The following is an 18,753-nucleotide window of genomic DNA, read 5'->3' as shown; positions in this document are numbered from 1 at the left end:
AGTTCAGAAAGTTATACTAATTATTATAGAAATGTAGTTTTTCTTAATATTTACCTATACCCTACAGCACTGATAAAGTTAATTATGGCGTATAGAAGTTTCTGTTGCAGGTGCTAGTGTTTTACTTTAAAAATCATCTTAAATGTAAATTTAAAAAACTTTCATTATTTTGATTTCCTTCATTTACACTGTCACCTTGATATTAAAATGTCAAATTCCATCTGTCAGAGCACATATCTTTTCTCTGTTCCTCACTTACGACCTGTTGGGATTTTGCTTTTCCTTTGATGCAGATTAGGGTTTGAACATTTCTTTATATTCCTCATTTGCTGACTTTTTCCTTCTCAAGATTGCCTTTATGTATCTTCAACTGCTTTTCCTTCTAGTAGTGAAATGATCGTAGATTTCATAGTTTTTGAGTATGCTGACCCACTTGTATTAATTTTTGAAATGTTAAACATATACTATTTAAAACAACTCCTGTGGTTATGTTGAGTTAGCATATATACATACAGTGTATACGAAACATAGCACAATATATCGTTCATTTTTGTTCTTTTGACTTGGAGTCAATTTTATCAGGAAAGTTGTTCTGCAGTTTTTGTTTTATCATGCCTTTTGTTGTTTGGAGACTGAACACAGGAGCACAAACGTGCAAGGCAAACCCTTCACCTATGAGTATCCCCAGGACTCAGCAATTTTTTTGTAGTATACTGTATGATCTAGCTGTCAGGATAATTGATAATAACTCTCCCAGGGCTTGAAGTAGCTAGAGTTACAGACACACAGCTGCACCTGTAAAGGTGGGTATTTAATTTGCTTGTTCACGGACTCCATGGTTTGTCTGATTCTCGGTTTCTTTATATTAACTATTTCTATTTTTTATTCCATAGCTAGTGACTATATTATTTTTGACGCAATGTAAAATCACCATTTATGAGAAGTAACGTGTTTTTAACCTCCAGTAGAGATCATAGAGATCGGGGTCAGATCTAGATCACAATGAAGGCATTTGAAGCAGTTTTACCAAGTATAGTCTAGCTTCCAGCCTTATTAGGCAATGAGGAATAGGGAACTGTTTTGTTTAGAGTGAAATTTAGTCCATTAGTGAAGCAATACTTTTCTAAGAATGCTAACAATGCCCTATGGATTTCACACACATGCTACCCTGGCTGGTGCCACCATTGTCTCCTTCCAACCTTCTTTGACCTCTGTTCATTTCTACCGTTGTTTCCCAAACTCCATGGAGCATGTTTAGATTTCATAGTCATAATTAAATCTTGGAAAAATAGCACAGCACTGGATCGAGCCTCACAACTCCTTCTCAAGTGCTTGTGTGCTGTTGTCATTTCTTCACATTAGCATTCTGTGTGAATTTGTGATGTAGGCCTTCCCTGATATCACCACTCTCTACCCTAAGTAATCAACCCCTATCTTAGGGATTTTCCCTTTCTCCTGGCATTTATAAACATTTTCAATATCACAAATTGAGGGAATGTGGTTAATTATTATAGAAGTATAATTTTTTTAATTGACCTATACCCTATCACCTGTTTGGCTTCTTCCTAATCTTTCAGTGATCACTGTTCTTATCGGGTGATACCTCAAAAGTGTGTTTCATGTATTCTTTTAGTTATTAAATCAAGCATATTTATTCCCTGATATGCTCTCAGATAGAGAAGTGTAATTTCATAGTGAGAATCCTGGTGAGTCTTAAAGCACCAACCACAGCGCACATATGGGGGACCCATGGCTCCAGCTGCATATGTAGCAGAGGATGGTCTTATCTGGCATCAATGGGAGGGGAGACCCTTGGTCCTGTGGAGGCTCAATGACCTAGGATAGGGGAATGCTAGGGTGCTGAGGCACGAGTGTGTGGGTCGGTGGGTGAGTGGGGAAGAAGCACCCTCATAGAGTTAGGAAATGGGGAGAGGGGTTGGGGGCTTGTGGAGGGGAAACTGGAAAGGGATATAACATTTGAAATGTAAATAAATAAAATAACCAATAAAAAGAAAAAAAACCCAACAAACAAATAAACCAAAAAGAAAGAAAAAAACACAACAAAAAAGGAGTATTGTTGGGGCTGGGGATTTAGCTCAGTGGTAGAGCGCTTACCTAGGAAGCAAGGCCCTGGGTTCGGTCCCCAGCTCCGAAAAAAAGAACAAAAAAAAAAGGAGTATTGTAACATAATTGCGTTTTCTAACCCTATTTGATCTTCCAAATCCAGGTCTTGGACTTTTACTCACATCTACACACACCATTCTGTTATTTGTTTTAAAAGATCAAGCTGTGGTCTTATTTCAAGGCCTGAGTCAGAGTTTTCTTTGTCAGTTACCTACTTGTTTTAATCTCTTCCATCATCCAGATAATATTCTGCTGTGGGAGACTTTCTGGGCACACTACCACATACAATTCTGTCTCTCCAAAAGCTTCCTATCTCTTTTTTTCAATTTTTTTTACATGTCATGACCAAACCAAATGGTGATTAAAATGTATGCAATATGTTTTTATATCTCCCCACCATCTGTAGTATCTACCTCATGTAGCTTCATTCAATGTGTAAAGAATTCCCAGAACATGATAATTGTTTGTTGAATCAATGCACATGTATCAACACATGCTGGACTTAATTTTGTACATTCTTAAAGGAATTATTTTTGTATGATATTTGTGGGCTCTGTGAAACTTTTAAACTGATATTAAATAGCATAGAGATATTTACCATTCTCTGAGAGAATACAACAAAAGGGAATTCTTACTCAGAAGAGAAGAGGAGTTACAGAAACACAAACTTTCACAGTGTTCTCAAGTAAGAGTATGACTGTATCAATATACTATCAAGTAATGAGACCATGGAACTGAAATATGGCTCTATTAAGAGTGGGGGTGTCGCTGACCCTTTTACATGTTCTTGAGACCCTCCTTCTATTGGGTTGCCCTGTCCTGATATGAGGGTTTGTGCTAGTCCTACTGTAAATTGTTATGCCATGTTCAATTGACATCTCTGGAAGACTTGCTCTTTTCTGAAGGGAAATAGAGTAGAGTGGTTCAGGTGGGAGATAGTGGGATGGAGGGATGGGAAGAGTGAAAGGAGGGAAAACTATTGTCCCAGTGTATTGTATGAGAGAAGAATTAAAAAAAAAGAGTCCTTCTGCCGAGGACCCTGGTCTGTTTTGTAGGACACAGAGGACTTGTAACTCTAGCTCCATTGAATCCAAATCACTTTTCTGGACTTTGGACTTTGAAGGTTCCTGCATGCACATGATACACATACATGCTCTCAGGGCTACGCACATACACATGAAATAAAGTTCAAAAATATAAATGAGATAACAAATATCTACTGTTCATAATCTAATAACAAATGGGGAAAGTTTTGAAAACACTAGAATTTGAGAATGAGTTCATAGAACAGGTGAGTCTGCCTTCACACAAATTCAATTAACCACCACACATCTTCCATTATCTTATCATGGCCTCAATCAAACGGTTTAAGAACTCCCTAGAATCTGTGGAACAAAATCCAGAGAGACAATTTCTAATGATATTGCTTTCTTAGAATTCAAATGTCTTTTTAGGTATTTGAAACCACAGAATTAGCATATGATGCTAGAACCTGGTTTAAATAGTGCGGGAGCTACCCACTGCTATCATCATCTACCTATTCCTCTCGTCTTCCACTTGGGAAGCAAGGTAATGTTTCATATTATTTTTCTTTTATGGCATACACTAAAACATATTTCAAAGTATGTTAACTCTCTCCAGCAAAATAAAAACCAAGCTATAGTTAACAATGTCAAGCAACCAGAGCTTCCAGGGACTAAGCCACTACCTAAAGACTATATATGGACTGACCCTGGACTCTGACCCCATAGGTAGCAATGAATATCCTAGTAAGAGCACCAGTGGAAGGGGAAGCCCTGGGTCCTGCTAAGACTGAACCCCCAGTGAACTAGACTATGGGGGGAGGGCGGCAATGGGGGGAGGGTTGGGAGGGGAACACCCATAAGGAAGGGGAGGGGGGAGGGGGATGTTTGCCCGGAAACCGGGAAAGGGAATAACACTTGAAATGTATATAAGAAATACTCAAGTTAATAAAAAAAAATATATTGTCTGAGATATTTTAAACTTAGACAAATTTGTCATTTATCTTTTAATTCTTAGTAGCTAAAGTGTAGACACTAAAAGCTTTATTATGATTCTGTATCTTGAGGTTGTATTCTCAAGTCAGGACTGAAGAAGATAAGGTGGATTTTTAAAAATCTACCAATTGTTTGCTTTGGGGGCTTTGGACCATTTTCTACAACTAAAAATTGAAGAAAAATTACATGCCAGCCAGCACTACAAATTATTCTAAAGACTTCAGATGATTCTATACAATGTCTAGTTAGCACAGTGATTGCCACATAGCAACTGCTGAGTAAACATAGCTATGTGAAATGTACTTTTCCATTGAGCTACGAAAGTGCCAAGTTACGAACTAGCATTCAAATTATATTTTTAAAAGTAAGTTTTGAAAATATGTGCATGAGACAATAGAATAATTGTATTTCAGTTTTTAAGTTGGTTAAACAGAGAGAAGAAATTGGTTGGTTTGCAGGCTGTCAGAAAACGTTAGAGACTTACTTGTCCATGTCTGTAACATTAGAGATTCCTCTAACTGAGCATGATCTCAGAGGCTGTGAACTCAGCTTCCACCCAAGAGGCAAGTTAGATAAAGACTGACCACATTCAGTGGCTTCTTTCAGCCTAAGCTTTCCAGCTATGGCATAGCCAAAATGTTCAGGACACTGTCTCTCAGACAGGTCTCATTTCTGTCTTCGATTTTTCCTTGTTAGAGAGCAGGCATTACACCTTAGTTTCCCTAAAACCTAATTTCAGAAGGAGTCTCTGTTATCTTTCATCCTCCTGACAATCATTCTTTGTAAAATGTCTGCCTGTTGAGATGACTTCTATGAACTGATGATAGTCTCTGAGTGAACCATTCCCATTTTAGCAACTGGCTTTAAGGTACGCCCTGCTGGCAAAAAGAAAGGGCTCAAAATACATTGTGATGTTTCTATTTGCAGTCATAAATTTCCCCCAAGACATTCTATTTTATTGATCTTGGTGGCCTTTATGCATTACAGTATAATAATAAATAATAGAGTATATCAGTTTCGATGATAGGATGGATTATTGACTTTCTACATGTTTCTATAGGATCAAGTAACCATGAAGTTCTTCATCTTCACCTGCCTGGTGGCTGCTGCTCTGGCTAAGCATGTGAGTGAACAGGATTACGTGATGCTACGGCTTCCTTTTAGAGTTACGAAAAGAGCGAATCTCTTACTGTATGTAGAAGTTGCAGGCATTGGCAACAGTAATAGTGACTGAATCTGTATCAGTGAGGTTATTGCTCTGACTTTATGAGATGCTTCAGGGTGGACAGGGATGCTACAAATCAACACTGAGAAGATCAGGGAGTGTAGACAATGGGAGAAAGGAGTTTCTTCTCTTCCATACGTTGTAATTTTAGGTAGCTCTACCTGGAGGAACCATTTCTTCTCACAATGTGTTCTGAAAGTATAAGGGAACCCCATCACCATAATTTGGATTAACAGAGAGAGTTGTGAAGGAATTGAGGGAATTTTTTTCATTTTATTAAAAAAATAGTATAGAAAATAATGAGGACATAAACAGCAAAAAAGTTCAGGAAATAAAGCACCTGGCACACAAGGACAGAGATGGAATTTGGAGTTCCAGGATCCATGCAATCCCTCCCATGGGCAGCTCAGCTGCCAGCCTAGAGTGCAAGCATTTGGAAAGCAAAGACAACGAGACAGGAGACAGTGAATTTCAGAACAAGCAGGCTTGCTAGACTAGTTCATGTCAAGGAACTCTGAACTCAACATAGAGATACTGTCCCAGTGAATAAGGTAAGACGTACCATGAAATCTGCCTAATGTAAACCTCAGGCACTGACACTCAGTCCCCACATGAATGCATGTCCCTGCCTGCACATAAACACACACACACACACACACACACACACACACACACACACACACACACACAATCATAGCAAAAAAGGGACATGAATGGAGTATAAGTATTATTAACCTTGGATTTGAAAGTAGTATATTTACCAAAAAATAAAACTACTAAAGGGACAGTAAAAATGTCACATAATGCCAAACACATAATATAGAATACATTTTAAAATACATTCTTTTCGCCGTTTGCAGATCAGTCTACATATATGATAGCACCAATATTTTTACTTTCATTATTCAGAAAAACTATATGATGATTTTGAAATATACATTAGTGCCCTGTCCTTTATTTTTTATTATTAGTCTAAACAATTTCTTCTCCATAATGAAAGCCATCCAGCTAAAAGCTTGCTGGTGTAGTTAGCAAATGATAGCTCTCGCTCTTCCAATGCACTGTGTCTGCTGAGTTGTTCTATACCCTTTGAGACTTAGATAACCTTTCGAAGAAAGCCCTTTTGCAATAAATTTATCTAAGAAACTGTTATTCTTTAAACCAAGCCATTTTTATTAATTCGTGTGTGTGTGTGTGTGTGTGTGTGTGTGTGTGTGTGTGTGTGTGTGTGTACTCGAGCCACATGAAGAAGCTAGGGAAGAGTTTGTAGGTGTTGGGAGGCAATTCTTGCCATCTACCACATGGGCCTTAGGGGATGTCCTCAGGACCTCATGCGTCACAGCAAGTCCCTTTACCTGTCTCAGCTTTTGTTTTAAATTTCAGTCTTAAGCAGTAGAGACACACCTTGCCATTTTAAGTAAGCCATAAATGTTAAATTTGTGCTCATTTTAACTTATACAGGCGGTAAAGGATAAACCCTCCAGTGAGGTAAGGGACTGTATTATGAAGACTAATTCTGTGCCTGATGGTAATTGTACATCTTTGCTCATTCGGATTATTATGGATAATGCCACTGTAAAACCTTAGAGGGGAAACTCAACGTTCACCCATGGAGATTAAAAATTATGTGGAAAACAAACCAAAATCTACAGCATCAAACTTAGGTACTTTCCCCATGCTGATGGCATCATAATTCTGTGATTCTGATGTTAGCACAGGAATCTGATTGTGTTGGGAATTATGATGTTACCTTGTTACATCAACTGCTGGAGAACTGAATGCACGCACTTCTGTTTCTCTCTTCTTCCCATGTTTCACTAACAGATTCCAGCTCAATGGCACCCAACAAATCACTGTGCATGAATTTACGTAAATATCAAAGAAATATTTTAATAAAAATTGGAGAAGAAAATGTAAAATTGTTTCTTCACTGCTTGCTGTTGTCATTTCAAAAATCATTCCTGTAAAACTCGTGTATTAGATAGTCACCATTCATCAGTATGTATTTGGATAGTATGGGTAAAAGATATTACAAGTAATCAATATGTATTATCATTTTTTTCTAAGGAATCTGCCAGTGTCTACCTGGGAGTAAGTCATAGTTTCTTATATTAAATATATTTTAAAATACTTTTCAATTTGTGTGGCTATAAAATTAATGTCATTTATTTCTTTTTAGAAGTATAAGCAGGGCAATGGTGTGTTCTTCCAAACACCTCAGGTAAAATTTGTTAATTAATGTCTGTGCTGTTAATTTGTCCAAATGATTGTCATTTTTTCCACATTTAGCTTCAAATGGTCAATATTTTCATAATCTGAATCATCAATTATGCGATAATGTGAAAAGGTCCCACAAGGATAGGTGTGTTTGGTTTTGAAGCCACATTTTCAAAGGTTTATTTCAATTCAAACCCATAAAGTAGAGTTAATTCTCTGTAAGGAATGTAAGTTTTCTCTTACTCCATACAGAATATAGTAGGAGTAATGTGACTAATTCTTTGTATATTAGAAAACCACAGAAAAAAATGATGGAAGACTTTGATTCACCTTAACTGTATTTCATTGACAATACTTGTAGCTAATAAGGACTATTACTAGTCTCCCACAGACATTTCACAATATGCCTACTCATTTCTACTCTAGCCACACCTATTTTATTCTTTTCTGCTCCTCTCTGTTTACCAAACCCCATTTACATACCTGATAAAGTGGATCCTTTCATATCTTTCCTCAAATATGCTTAATAATCAATGCTGGTGAATCATAATTTATATGTATATGTAATTTATATGTATATGTACATAATTTATATGTAATTTATAATGTATTATTATCTCTATCCATATCATCTCACACATTAGTAATCCAGTAGAAAATTAATATGGTATGGAGTTAAAGAAAATGCTGCTTCTTGGGGAATATTGTTGAGGAACCTATCATCATGTCACCAATTCCTTTGTTTTATTTTTAATTTATTTATAAAGGACTCTGCTAGCAGTTCATCCAGCGAGGTAAGATACTGCTTCTTCTGTCTGATTTTGAGAAATAATGACTTGACCATTGTGTTCTATAATTACCTGATAATTCCTAGGAGGTGCACATATAAATATTCAATGGAAGAAATGGGTCTCAAAAATTGTCTGATCATGGCTTAAATTGTCTAAAGTCATAAATCCATGAGTAGTTCAATCAGAAACTTTGGTTTGGGCTAAAATTTCTAAATTTTACTAGATCTTTGATATGATGCGCTGATATCAAACATTGAGAACCATTTCAATAGAGTCAGAAGAGGGTTTGGGTCAAGTGTTATGTCTGCAGCCAAAGCCTTCTATACTGATGGTTGGTAAGAGCGACACTGAAAGAGTGAAGTACACCTTAAAAGGGCTGGGGGTATTGCATTAAATCTCAGTCTAGAGTCCCATGACCTTGGATGATTCCTATGCTCTTCACAGCCAAAGTCTCACAAAGCAAGTCTTAGCTTTTCTGTATATACAAGTCTTGGACTCAGACTGGGTGCCTCCAGCCATGTCTGTCAGTGAGCAAAGATTCCTGAGGTTCAGCTCACCCAACGTCCTACGAATCACACTCCATCCCCCAACTCCATTCTCCCATGTTTTTCAGGAAGAGACTCAGGGTCTCACTGTAAAACTATGTAACCCAGGTTGACCCTGATGCCGTAGAAAATCCTACTGCCTCAGATACACAGTACGCTGAGATTCCAAGCATGAATTAATATCATGGCTGGTCTCATATTTTCTTTGATCACTTCCATGCATCCCATGTCTGGAAATAAAAATGTCTGAATAAAGTAGTATTTACAAAGTGTTAAATTTAAAATATATTCTAATTATGCTATTATTTTTGTTGAGGAAAAAGGAGAATTAGAGAGTTCTGGTAAATAGTTAGCTTATTTGATTCCTACATTACTTAATATCACAGTACTGGGTTCTGAATATTTAAATAATTACCCTTGATTTTCTACAAAAATCATTTGTGTTTAATTATTGCTATATTAATCGAGTAAACTTACTTTCCTTTAGGAATCATCTGAGGAAATCAGCGAAGTAAGTAGTTATAATTCAACTAAGTAACTTTTTATTAACAACAGTTCTTTCTATATCTTTCTGACGTATGCAATGTTTTTAACAGAAAATTGAACAGTCTGAGGAACAAAAGGTCAACCTAAATCAGCAGGTAAGTTTGTCTTGATCGTATCATTTCTTCCCTATATATATATAACACCAAATTTTGACAAACTTTGTTACCATAATGTGACTATTATCATTTTAAAATATGGAATTTTAAGAAGATGCAGGTACTCTAACTAAATTGAAAAAGAATTTTAAAACTCAGAAAAAGGATTTTAACTGATTTTCTTGAGATATCTGTATTACCTCAGTTACACAATTAGTCAAAATATTTCTCTTTGGGTTAATTAAAAAAGACAGATAATTTAAAGCCAAAGACCCCATCTTCAGGAGACAACAGAAACGTGTAGTTCAAGAAAGAATGAGAGTATTGGGCTAATCCTTTCCAACTTGAACTCCTCCAGCAGTTACCTAACTCCTCCACACTACATCTTCCTTACCCTAAAATGTTCCACCGACAGTAAAAACACAGGTAGTAAAGGCATCAAAGAATACTTGCAAGCTCCATATTAAAACAGTTTCCAAAAATAAATAAAAAGATAACAATCATTGATCTTATACATGTAGAAAAAAAATCCATTCTAAGACTATCAAAAAAGTTTCACATATTCAAAACAAGATAAAATAGCCTGTTTTAAAACATAGTTTTTCTAATACTTTTTTCTCACACCATGTCCATATCCTTCTTGAGAGTGTTCTCCTCTGGGACCATTCTCACATCTGAGCTCATCTGACACTGACGCCCCAGCAAAGATACAGCAATGTTCTACACATCTACTCAACTGTTACTGTGTGCACTGGAAATGCTCTAAGAGTAAATGTGATACATGTATTTGACTTTTGTTGTTGTTGCTGTTAGTTTGATTTGGTTTGACTTGGTTGTGTGTTTGTGGTTTTTGTTTGGTTTGTTTGGTTTCTCTCTGATGTGGCTTTGACTTAAAGACAGAGTTATTTGTAGGCAACTAGCCATGGCCAAACAAAGGTGGAGATTTCAGGATGAGATCTGAGATAAGTTCACTATTCAAGTCACTGCATTCACCCCCTTGCCTTCTGGAAAAGTGATGCTGTAAGACATTAAAAACTTATCCTGTAAGAAAGAAAGTGCAAACATCACTATTTCAGAGAACAGGCATCAACCTTCTGGAGCCAAACGTGAAAAAGAGAAATCCTGATGTCAGATATTCCCTTGACAACTTTCAACTTTTGCACTTTTTACTAAATTAATGATGTCTCAGATTCTAAAATCCTTTTCATTCATTTTTGCATTGTATTCTATAATAAAAAAGTCTTTTGCTTAGTCAACCTGGCATAGTTCTGACATTTATAGAAATTTGATTTTGTACAAATACACTTGACCTATAAAGAGCAGTCACTAAATAAATACTGGTGTGTTTTATTTCCTTCTAGAAGAAAAGCAAGCAATTTTCCCAGGACTCTTCCTTCCCCCAAATTTGCACACCTTATCAACAGCAGAGTAGTGTGAACCAATGGCCCCAGCCTAATGCCATCTATAACATCCCCAGCCAGGTGAGTGCTGCACTTCTATTTTGTGTTGTTTTTAAGGTTACCTTCATTTGAAAACAGTGAAGGGGGCTGGGGATTTAGCTCAGTGGTAGAGCGCTTACCTAGGAAGCGCAAGGCCCTGGGTTCGGTCCCCAGCTCCGAAAAAAAGAACCAAAAAAAAAAAAAAAGAGTGAAAATAATTAACTGAAAGAAATGTTCCAATCAGTTCAAATATAAAAAACCTTTTACACAACATTTTAATAACATTTTCTAGAATATAAATTAAATCAAATGACTATTAAAATTACTATTTAACAGTGCTATAAATAATTCAAAGAAAAGGAAAATCATACATTACCTTTATAAGTACGCACTCGTGTGTGATTCGAAGTAATTATGACAGAATGTCATTTTAAAAACTAACATGAAGTCTAAGTAATTCAATCCAATTCTTAAAGTTCTATTCGATGTGTCCATTTTTATAGGGATTTGGCTTAGGGAAGTCTTTGAATCAGGAGAAACAGGTGTCATGTAGGGAACCACACAGAAGGCAGGATCTTGTCATTATCCTTACATATGAAATTAGACATACAGGGAACCAGCTGATGAACTAGGAGAAAAATCTATCTCCATGCTTCTTTGTGTGGATTGTGCATTAGTTTCCTAAGTGTCTACTGGAAGCTAAGAAGCCATTGTTATCACAGAGCAAATAACCTTTCATATTGTCTTAAACACTAGATGACTATGGCTACTATTTTTTATTCACTTACGCCCTGATCACAACGCCCCCACCTCTGTCCAGCCCTACTCTTACCCTCCCCTATTACCCTTTCTTCTCTGAGGAAAAGGGGAGGGTTTTGGGTACCACCCCACGCTATGACATCTAGTCCCAGCAGGTATAGGCACATCCTCTCCCACTGAGGCCCAGACAGTGCAAGTAGAAGGGAATGGGATCCATTGGCAGTGAACAGAGACAGTCCCTACTTGTTAGGGGGACTATATGAACATCAAACCGCACATGTGCTACAGATGTGTGGAGGGTCTAGGTCCAGTTCCCGCATGCTCCCTGGTTGGTGTACAAGGCTATTAAAATCTGTTTGTATGTGAAGTAGAAAGGTTTTGGTATTTTATTTGTAAGCGGCAGAGTTGGGATGCAAAGACTGTTCCTCAGTTAGTAGATCTCAGCTGTTAGCCAACAATCAAATAATAGACCTTTGTTCCAGAGCAGAATGAGTTATTTAATGTCCAAGTCCTTTCAATAGTAATAATTCACTTTGAGGATTTTGTATATGAGTAATGGATTTGCATCGATCGTTCTTCCTCTTCCCTCTCCATCCTCAAATCCAAGATGATTTATTTTTTAATAATTGTTTAATAAAAACACATACAGGCATTTACGTAGATATATAACTTCCCGGGAATGACTGCCCCCTCAGGAGGCCTTTCCCAGAGAAGATGGTTTCTCACTCTGTCAGAAATGACTGTCTGTAGCTCTGACTCCAGAAGTGAAACACCATGAGAATCCCTGATCCATATGTGCATCTCAATTGATGGTCCCGTCCTTTAGGTGTTATATTAGCAACTTTATTGCTAAGATTTCCTAGGTGTAGCTTCCCTACCACGTCAAGAAGACACTACCACACGGTAGATGCCCTGGTTCTCTGGCTCTGACAATATTTTTTAGTTCATTAATTTCTTCTTTTTCAGGTCCCACTAGTCTTAATTACTGTCTTCTTATCTCTTTGTTTAGTGTTGACTTTTTAAAAACACTGTTGCTTGGCTAGAGGTAAATTTCAGTTATAAGTGGATGGCAAATATACTATTACTTGGACACATTTCCATCCTTAAGCTATTTCTATCTATAGGCTATGCTGCTTGTTCCTTGTAGACTAGCAGATGCCTGCCTTGTACCATTATTTTTACCACTTATAAAACTAAGTTCATATTTCTTAACTGTGGAACACAGAACACTAAAATATCACAGCACTTTTTAATCATATCTCCATAGAAAAGGCTCTATGTTTGTAAATATGACAGAACTGTCATCTACAGCCACACCCTACACATATAAGTTATGTTTAGAAAACTATTTTTTCAAAGGCAGAATCATTTGTTTCTTGCTATTATACACAGCCATGGGTTTTTTCCTTAAGTGAGCACAAATATTCAAGAAGGGGATATTCTACTTAATTTCTGGGTAGACCATACACTAAAACATAAAAAAAGAAAACTCTTCTGAGATAAGGGGGGGTTTTCCCCATGAAAACAAAATCCACTACCAAATAATCTCGCACTAGAATTCTTTGTTAAAATTTATTAAAACTATCATTTTGTACATAAGATTATATTCATGAAAACCAATTTTTATATAACAATGATAAAAATCTGTATGGGAATGGAGAAAAGCAGTAGTGTTCAACGTTAGCAAGAGAGATTTACACAGCACTGGATCAGATCAAATTAGCCAATACTCCCACCTTGGTTAGCAGTCACTGAACTGAGTCATGTCGATCCACAGTATGTAAGCTGTGCTGTTCAATAATGGAATTGAGTTCTCATTATCAGTGATGACTTCAAAAACTGTCTCCCTATTTATGACACATGCCAGCTGCCTAAAGTCACCTAGAATGGCATGCAATGGTTTACCTGTGTTTCACTTACGATCACTGAGAAGAGTGCTATAGAAAGAACTATTTTACCATGGAAATAATTTGATATATTATTTTTATTTCTCTTCCTAGGAGTCCACCAGCACCTCAGTGGAGGTGAGTTACGGCTACCAAAGTTACAGAAACTTTTAAAGCTTTGTTTGAATTTTATAGTTAGTGATTAGAAGAGCATTACTTAGCATGAAAGTCTGCAGGACTAAGGTGATGAACAAAAGATTTATTTCCTGTGAAAAATTGAGCTCTTATTAGTTAGTGTTTCAATAGTTATAAATGCTAACAGTTTTAAATGTGTTATTAGAGTTACTTATCTAAGCAAGTATTTACCAATTTTTCTGAAATTTACATCTCATTTAAATTTATATAAAGTCTATGCAAGGCACAGATACAGGTGGATATTTCATACACAAATACTTGCTTAGCAATCACAGTATTATTTAAAATGTTTTGTTATGTTAGTAAAATTAAACACAGAATTTTACCCATTTATTTAGGAAGTATGTAATTATCAAGTACTAGCTCATCTAAAAGATTCTAGAGATTGGAAACCAGATAATGAGTAAAACAGGCAAACTCCAATTAGAGTTTATATTAAAAAGACAGTAGATGTATGTTTCTATTATTTGAAGGATTCAGACATAATTCAAACAGTGAACAAATCCTCATGCTTGAGTTTATGGCAGATGGGTTAATTCTAAGAATAAATTTGGCAAAGTAATTAGAGTGCTCAAGTCAGTACGTTACATTTTATCTGTTTGCTTTCTTTAAGGAAATCCTGAAGAAGATCATTGATATCGTAAGTGTTTTTATGTAATTGTACATGATTTAAAACGTTTATAGTATTAAGAATGAGCATGCTTGGAGATGTTATTTAATGACAAACCAGATAATTTTAGACATATAAATAAAATTTTAGGAGATCATTATTTAAAATCTTCCCCTTAATTGACTGTGATTTTTGTCACTTAATTCTTGACATTGTTTGTACCTGTATGCATTTGATCTTTCTATGTTTTATATTGATTTTTTAAGTCGTTTGTTGTTGGTTTGACTTTACCTGTCACAATAATTAATGATCATGTTGGTATATGAACTATCTGATTGTAAAGTAGTTAGAGATCTAAGCATAAAACACATCTTCATTTTAAGTGATTTAGATTAAATATCTACATAGTAAAACTGCATCCCAGTTTCTCTCTGTATCCAAGCTTCTCATTTTATAAGGTGTCACAGTGATTTCTGTCAAACAACAGCAGATCATATAACCATTTCCTGAGTAGAAAACCGTGTGTGCCTCAATGAACTGACATAGGCTCTATAGTCGGAGGACTTATCCATTGATCCTGTTACCCTGGTGCAACATTTAGTTATGTCATTCTTGGTATTTTCCTTATCCTTACTGAAAATAAACAGAAGAATAGAAGAGATAGTCTAAAGATTTTTGTAATATATATAAAATATGTTATAAAATGCTGGAGACACAAAAATGATTTCAGCAAACTCTACAACTCTATCAATAACAGCATAGCGCAACCATGGATGTATCATGCACGTGTTCACTGGAAATTAAGAGTTTCCATTCATAAGAACTAGGACTCCCCTGTTGGAAGCTGTATTTATCTTCTGGACTCATCCATGAAAAAGTCAACTTAATAAGCTTTAAATAGAAGCACACATAAAATACATGACAAAGGCTGTTTGGCAAGCTCTATACATATTCTATAAGGTAATTCTGCAAGGGAATGTTAAGAGAATCTAAACAACCAGATCAGAGGAATGGATTCCCCAAAACCAGCCATGACAAATCATTCTGACACTCTCCAACTATAAAAGTCAGACATGAAAACATATGTGGAGAAAATTGTCAAGCTTATTAAGATGTTTTTATTTCTTTCTGACACACATAGTTTACTTTTACACATCTTTATGCCTGTGTATGAAGTATCAAGATTTCTTCAATTCAACAGTGCATTCTACAACACAAAAATGGTTATGGTGATTTTGATATTAGAAAAACTTTTGTCCCAAGTCTTCCTGGAAAAATTTAGAAAGTGTCTAAGTAGCTAACATTAGAATGTACTAACTTCTGTTCTTTGTTTTGAAGCTTGGACAAGATTAACTTGAGTGATTTTTGACATTTTTTATTTTTTTAGGTCAAGTACTTCCAATATCAACAGCTCACCAACCCCCACTTTCCCCAGGCTGTTCATCCACAGATACCTGTGAGCTCTTGGGCCCCCAGTAAGGACTACACCTTCCCAACTGCTCGCTACATGGTATGTGCCTGTAAAAATACAGTTAAAAATAATATTAGTATATAGACAATATAATAAAATAAATATAATATAAAATATAATCACTGGGTTCACAAACAGTGAAGTAATAAGATGAAATAAAATTTATTTCACACAGAAATAAACTACAGTTTACATTTAATATGCGAAGGCCATTAAAATCATCATTTAGTTAAAGTACTTGTAATGGTAACAAGGATAGTAATTGTTGATTATATCAATCAGTCACCGCAAAGAATTGCATTATTATTGTAATTTAATTTCTTACATGCAATAATTTCCAGAAAAATTAAAGATTAGGCAGTGGACAAAACACATCCCTTTCAATTTTTATAAATTTTAGTTATATGTATGCTTATGTGACTGCGTCTGCATGACCATGTGTGTGTGAGAGCCCACATGAATACCACATCCCCCTAGGACTGGAGTTAAGTGCAATTATGAACCACCCAGCATGGCTCCGGGAGATAGAACTCAAGTTCTTGGCACGAAAAATATGAACTCTTAATTGCTGAGCCATCTCTGCAGCTCCGGCTTTTCAGAATAAATATCCTCTTGATTTGTATTGTTATTTTCTGTGGTATAAGCATTGAGTGTTACTAATCTTAAAAGTATCCAAAAGTTAAAGAAGTAGAGTGATTTGCAAGTTGCACTCCGGTAGTTCCACTTCCACTCACTTGCTAAAAAGCCTTTGGCTCGCTATGTTCTTTCTCCACAAGCATGCATAGCTTGTGGAGCATGAAACCGAAACTTTCGTGTTAGTGATTTGACATTAAATTCTTAGAACTGAGCCCCAAATGTGATAGCTATCTGCAAATGTACTCCCAACTTTTACTTTTTAGAATGTCTTTTCTGCCATGAAGCAACCATTAGACAAGCTTCACTATAGAAAGTAAAGTTTGTACTTTAGTTTTGATGTTAGATACCTGGAGAAAATGTGAGATACTTTACATGAGAGGCAAGCATGCTTAAAGAGTTAAGATATGTGCACTTCCTTCTTCTTTCAGAGATCCTACTAAGAGTCTTGATTTAACTGCTGCTTCCTAACTGTAGGTTAAGTGCCTTTTAGACTGGACACTGAGCCACACTTTCAGCAACACTTCCACAACAGTATGCACCAGTAGATGAAAAAAAATCATGCTTCAACTACTTAGTTACATTTTAAATCACTGCTTCACTAAAAATACTTTAAGTTTTGCTATAAATTCTTGATTTGCCAATGAGTTCTCCATATAACTTGGATGTAGGATAACTTTTAAAAATTTAGTGCTTACCTAGCATTTAGCCAGTAATAATTAATAGCTACTATGTCAACATTAGTAGGTCATCAATTAGAGTTAATTATAAATAATTACATTTTGCCATCATCTATGTTTGAATGTTCATATAGATATTATATATTGGATAATATATTTTTATAATCCATTATTTTCCTTTTGTTCATAGGCTTGAGTAGAAAATTGGTTTATGCATAGTCTGCATAGGAGATCATTGCATCATCTCCTCTGTTAACGTTCCCTAAGATGCTTCTTGAAAAGACAACAATACTGAGCCAGAAGGAGAAAGAGGGGGCAATTTTCTGTATTGTTTATAATCTTTGTGGATTGCATTGTATGTGGATTGGATTGTGGAACCATATTAACTGTATTGTTTAATTGGAGTCTTTTCAGTACTACTTCAGAGATAAGAAGCAAAATATCTCTTGCCAAGACATTAAAGTTTTAAACGCATTTTACTGTGTGATCTTTTTTGTCTAGTTTTGCATTCAGACCGGGCCACTCTTCCTAAAATAACCACTTCTATGAAAATACAAGCTAACTAACCATAGACAGTTGCAAACTTTAGATCATTACCTCTGAGTAGTCCTCTCATATCTTTTGCCTTTAATAATTTCCATATTCCTACCAGTGAGCACCAATAGTTTAAGTTTTTCCTGCTTCTATATCCATATACCCTATCTCACCCCAAAATTCTATCAGAGTTCTCACTGCAACCATACTCTGTGCTTCAGTAGATAATAAACCTGTAGAGGCAAGTCTGTCTCTATAAACTGAAACATTTAATAAACTTCTATCAGCAGTTTTGAGCAAATGTTAAGTAACTATGATATGATGAGCAACTTCTTAAAAAACTTGTAATATGTAATAACTTTTTTATTATTCATCTTTAATTTCTTTGTTTATTACATACTTGATGCTGTCCCTTCCCCGCATTCCCCTCCTCCCAGAGTTCCTCCCCTCATCTCCTGACCATTTCTCCTCTGAGAGGGCAATCTCACCCTGCCCCATATTCCTCACCCTGGTACATCAAGTCTTTGTAGGTATGGGGGCATCTTCTCCCACTGAGCTCAGACATAACAACCATTTGCTACATGTGTGTCAGGGGCCGTGGTTAAGCTCGTATATGCTCTTTGGTTGATAACTCAGTCCCTGTGAGCTCGCAGGGGTCCAGATTCGTTGACACTAATGGTCTTCCTGTGGAGTTGCCATCTCCTTGATGGCCTTCGATCTTTTCCCTAATTATTCCACGGGGTTCTTCGACCTCTGTCTAATGTTCACTGTTTGTCTGTATGTATCTTAATCTGTCTCAGTCAACTTCTGGGTAAAGCCTTTCAGAGGGCTGCTATGCTATGCTCCTGTATGCAAGCACAACAGAGCAGCATTAATAGCATGAGAGATTGGTGCCTGCCCATGAGAAGGGTCTCAAAATGGGCTGGTTATTAGTCAGCCATGTTTTTAGTCTCTGCTTTGTCTTTGACCCTGCATTTCTTTTAGA

At 36.2% G+C, this 18,753-nt stretch overlaps 1 protein-coding gene across 1 annotated transcript; it reads left to right on the top strand.

The window, feature by feature from the left end:
* The first annotated feature begins 3,654 nt into the window (after positions 1-3,654).
* Csn1s2a (casein alpha s2-like A) lies at positions 3,655-17,707 on the top strand. Its single transcript, NM_001105741.1, is given in 13 exon segments — positions 3,655-3,693; positions 5,203-5,265; positions 6,829-6,855; positions 7,435-7,458; positions 7,547-7,588; positions 8,352-8,378; positions 9,408-9,431; positions 9,517-9,561; positions 10,923-11,042; positions 13,760-13,783; positions 14,454-14,480; positions 15,838-15,960; positions 17,425-17,707. Coding segments are annotated over 12 exon segments (540 nt in total). The 5' UTR covers positions 3,655-3,693; positions 5,203-5,214; the 3' UTR covers positions 17,431-17,707.
* Positions 17,708-18,753: the final 1,046 nt, after the last annotated feature.

The sequence above is a fragment of the Rattus norvegicus genome, chromosome 14, assembly GCF_021556685.1.
Source record: "Rattus norvegicus strain SHRSP/BbbUtx chromosome 14, alternate assembly SHRSP_T2T, whole genome shotgun sequence".
NCBI classification, from domain to species: domain Eukaryota; kingdom Metazoa; phylum Chordata; class Mammalia; order Rodentia; family Muridae; genus Rattus; species Rattus norvegicus.
The sequence above is the reverse complement of the archived record's forward strand: the minus strand, read 5'-3'. Positions and strand labels throughout refer to the sequence as shown.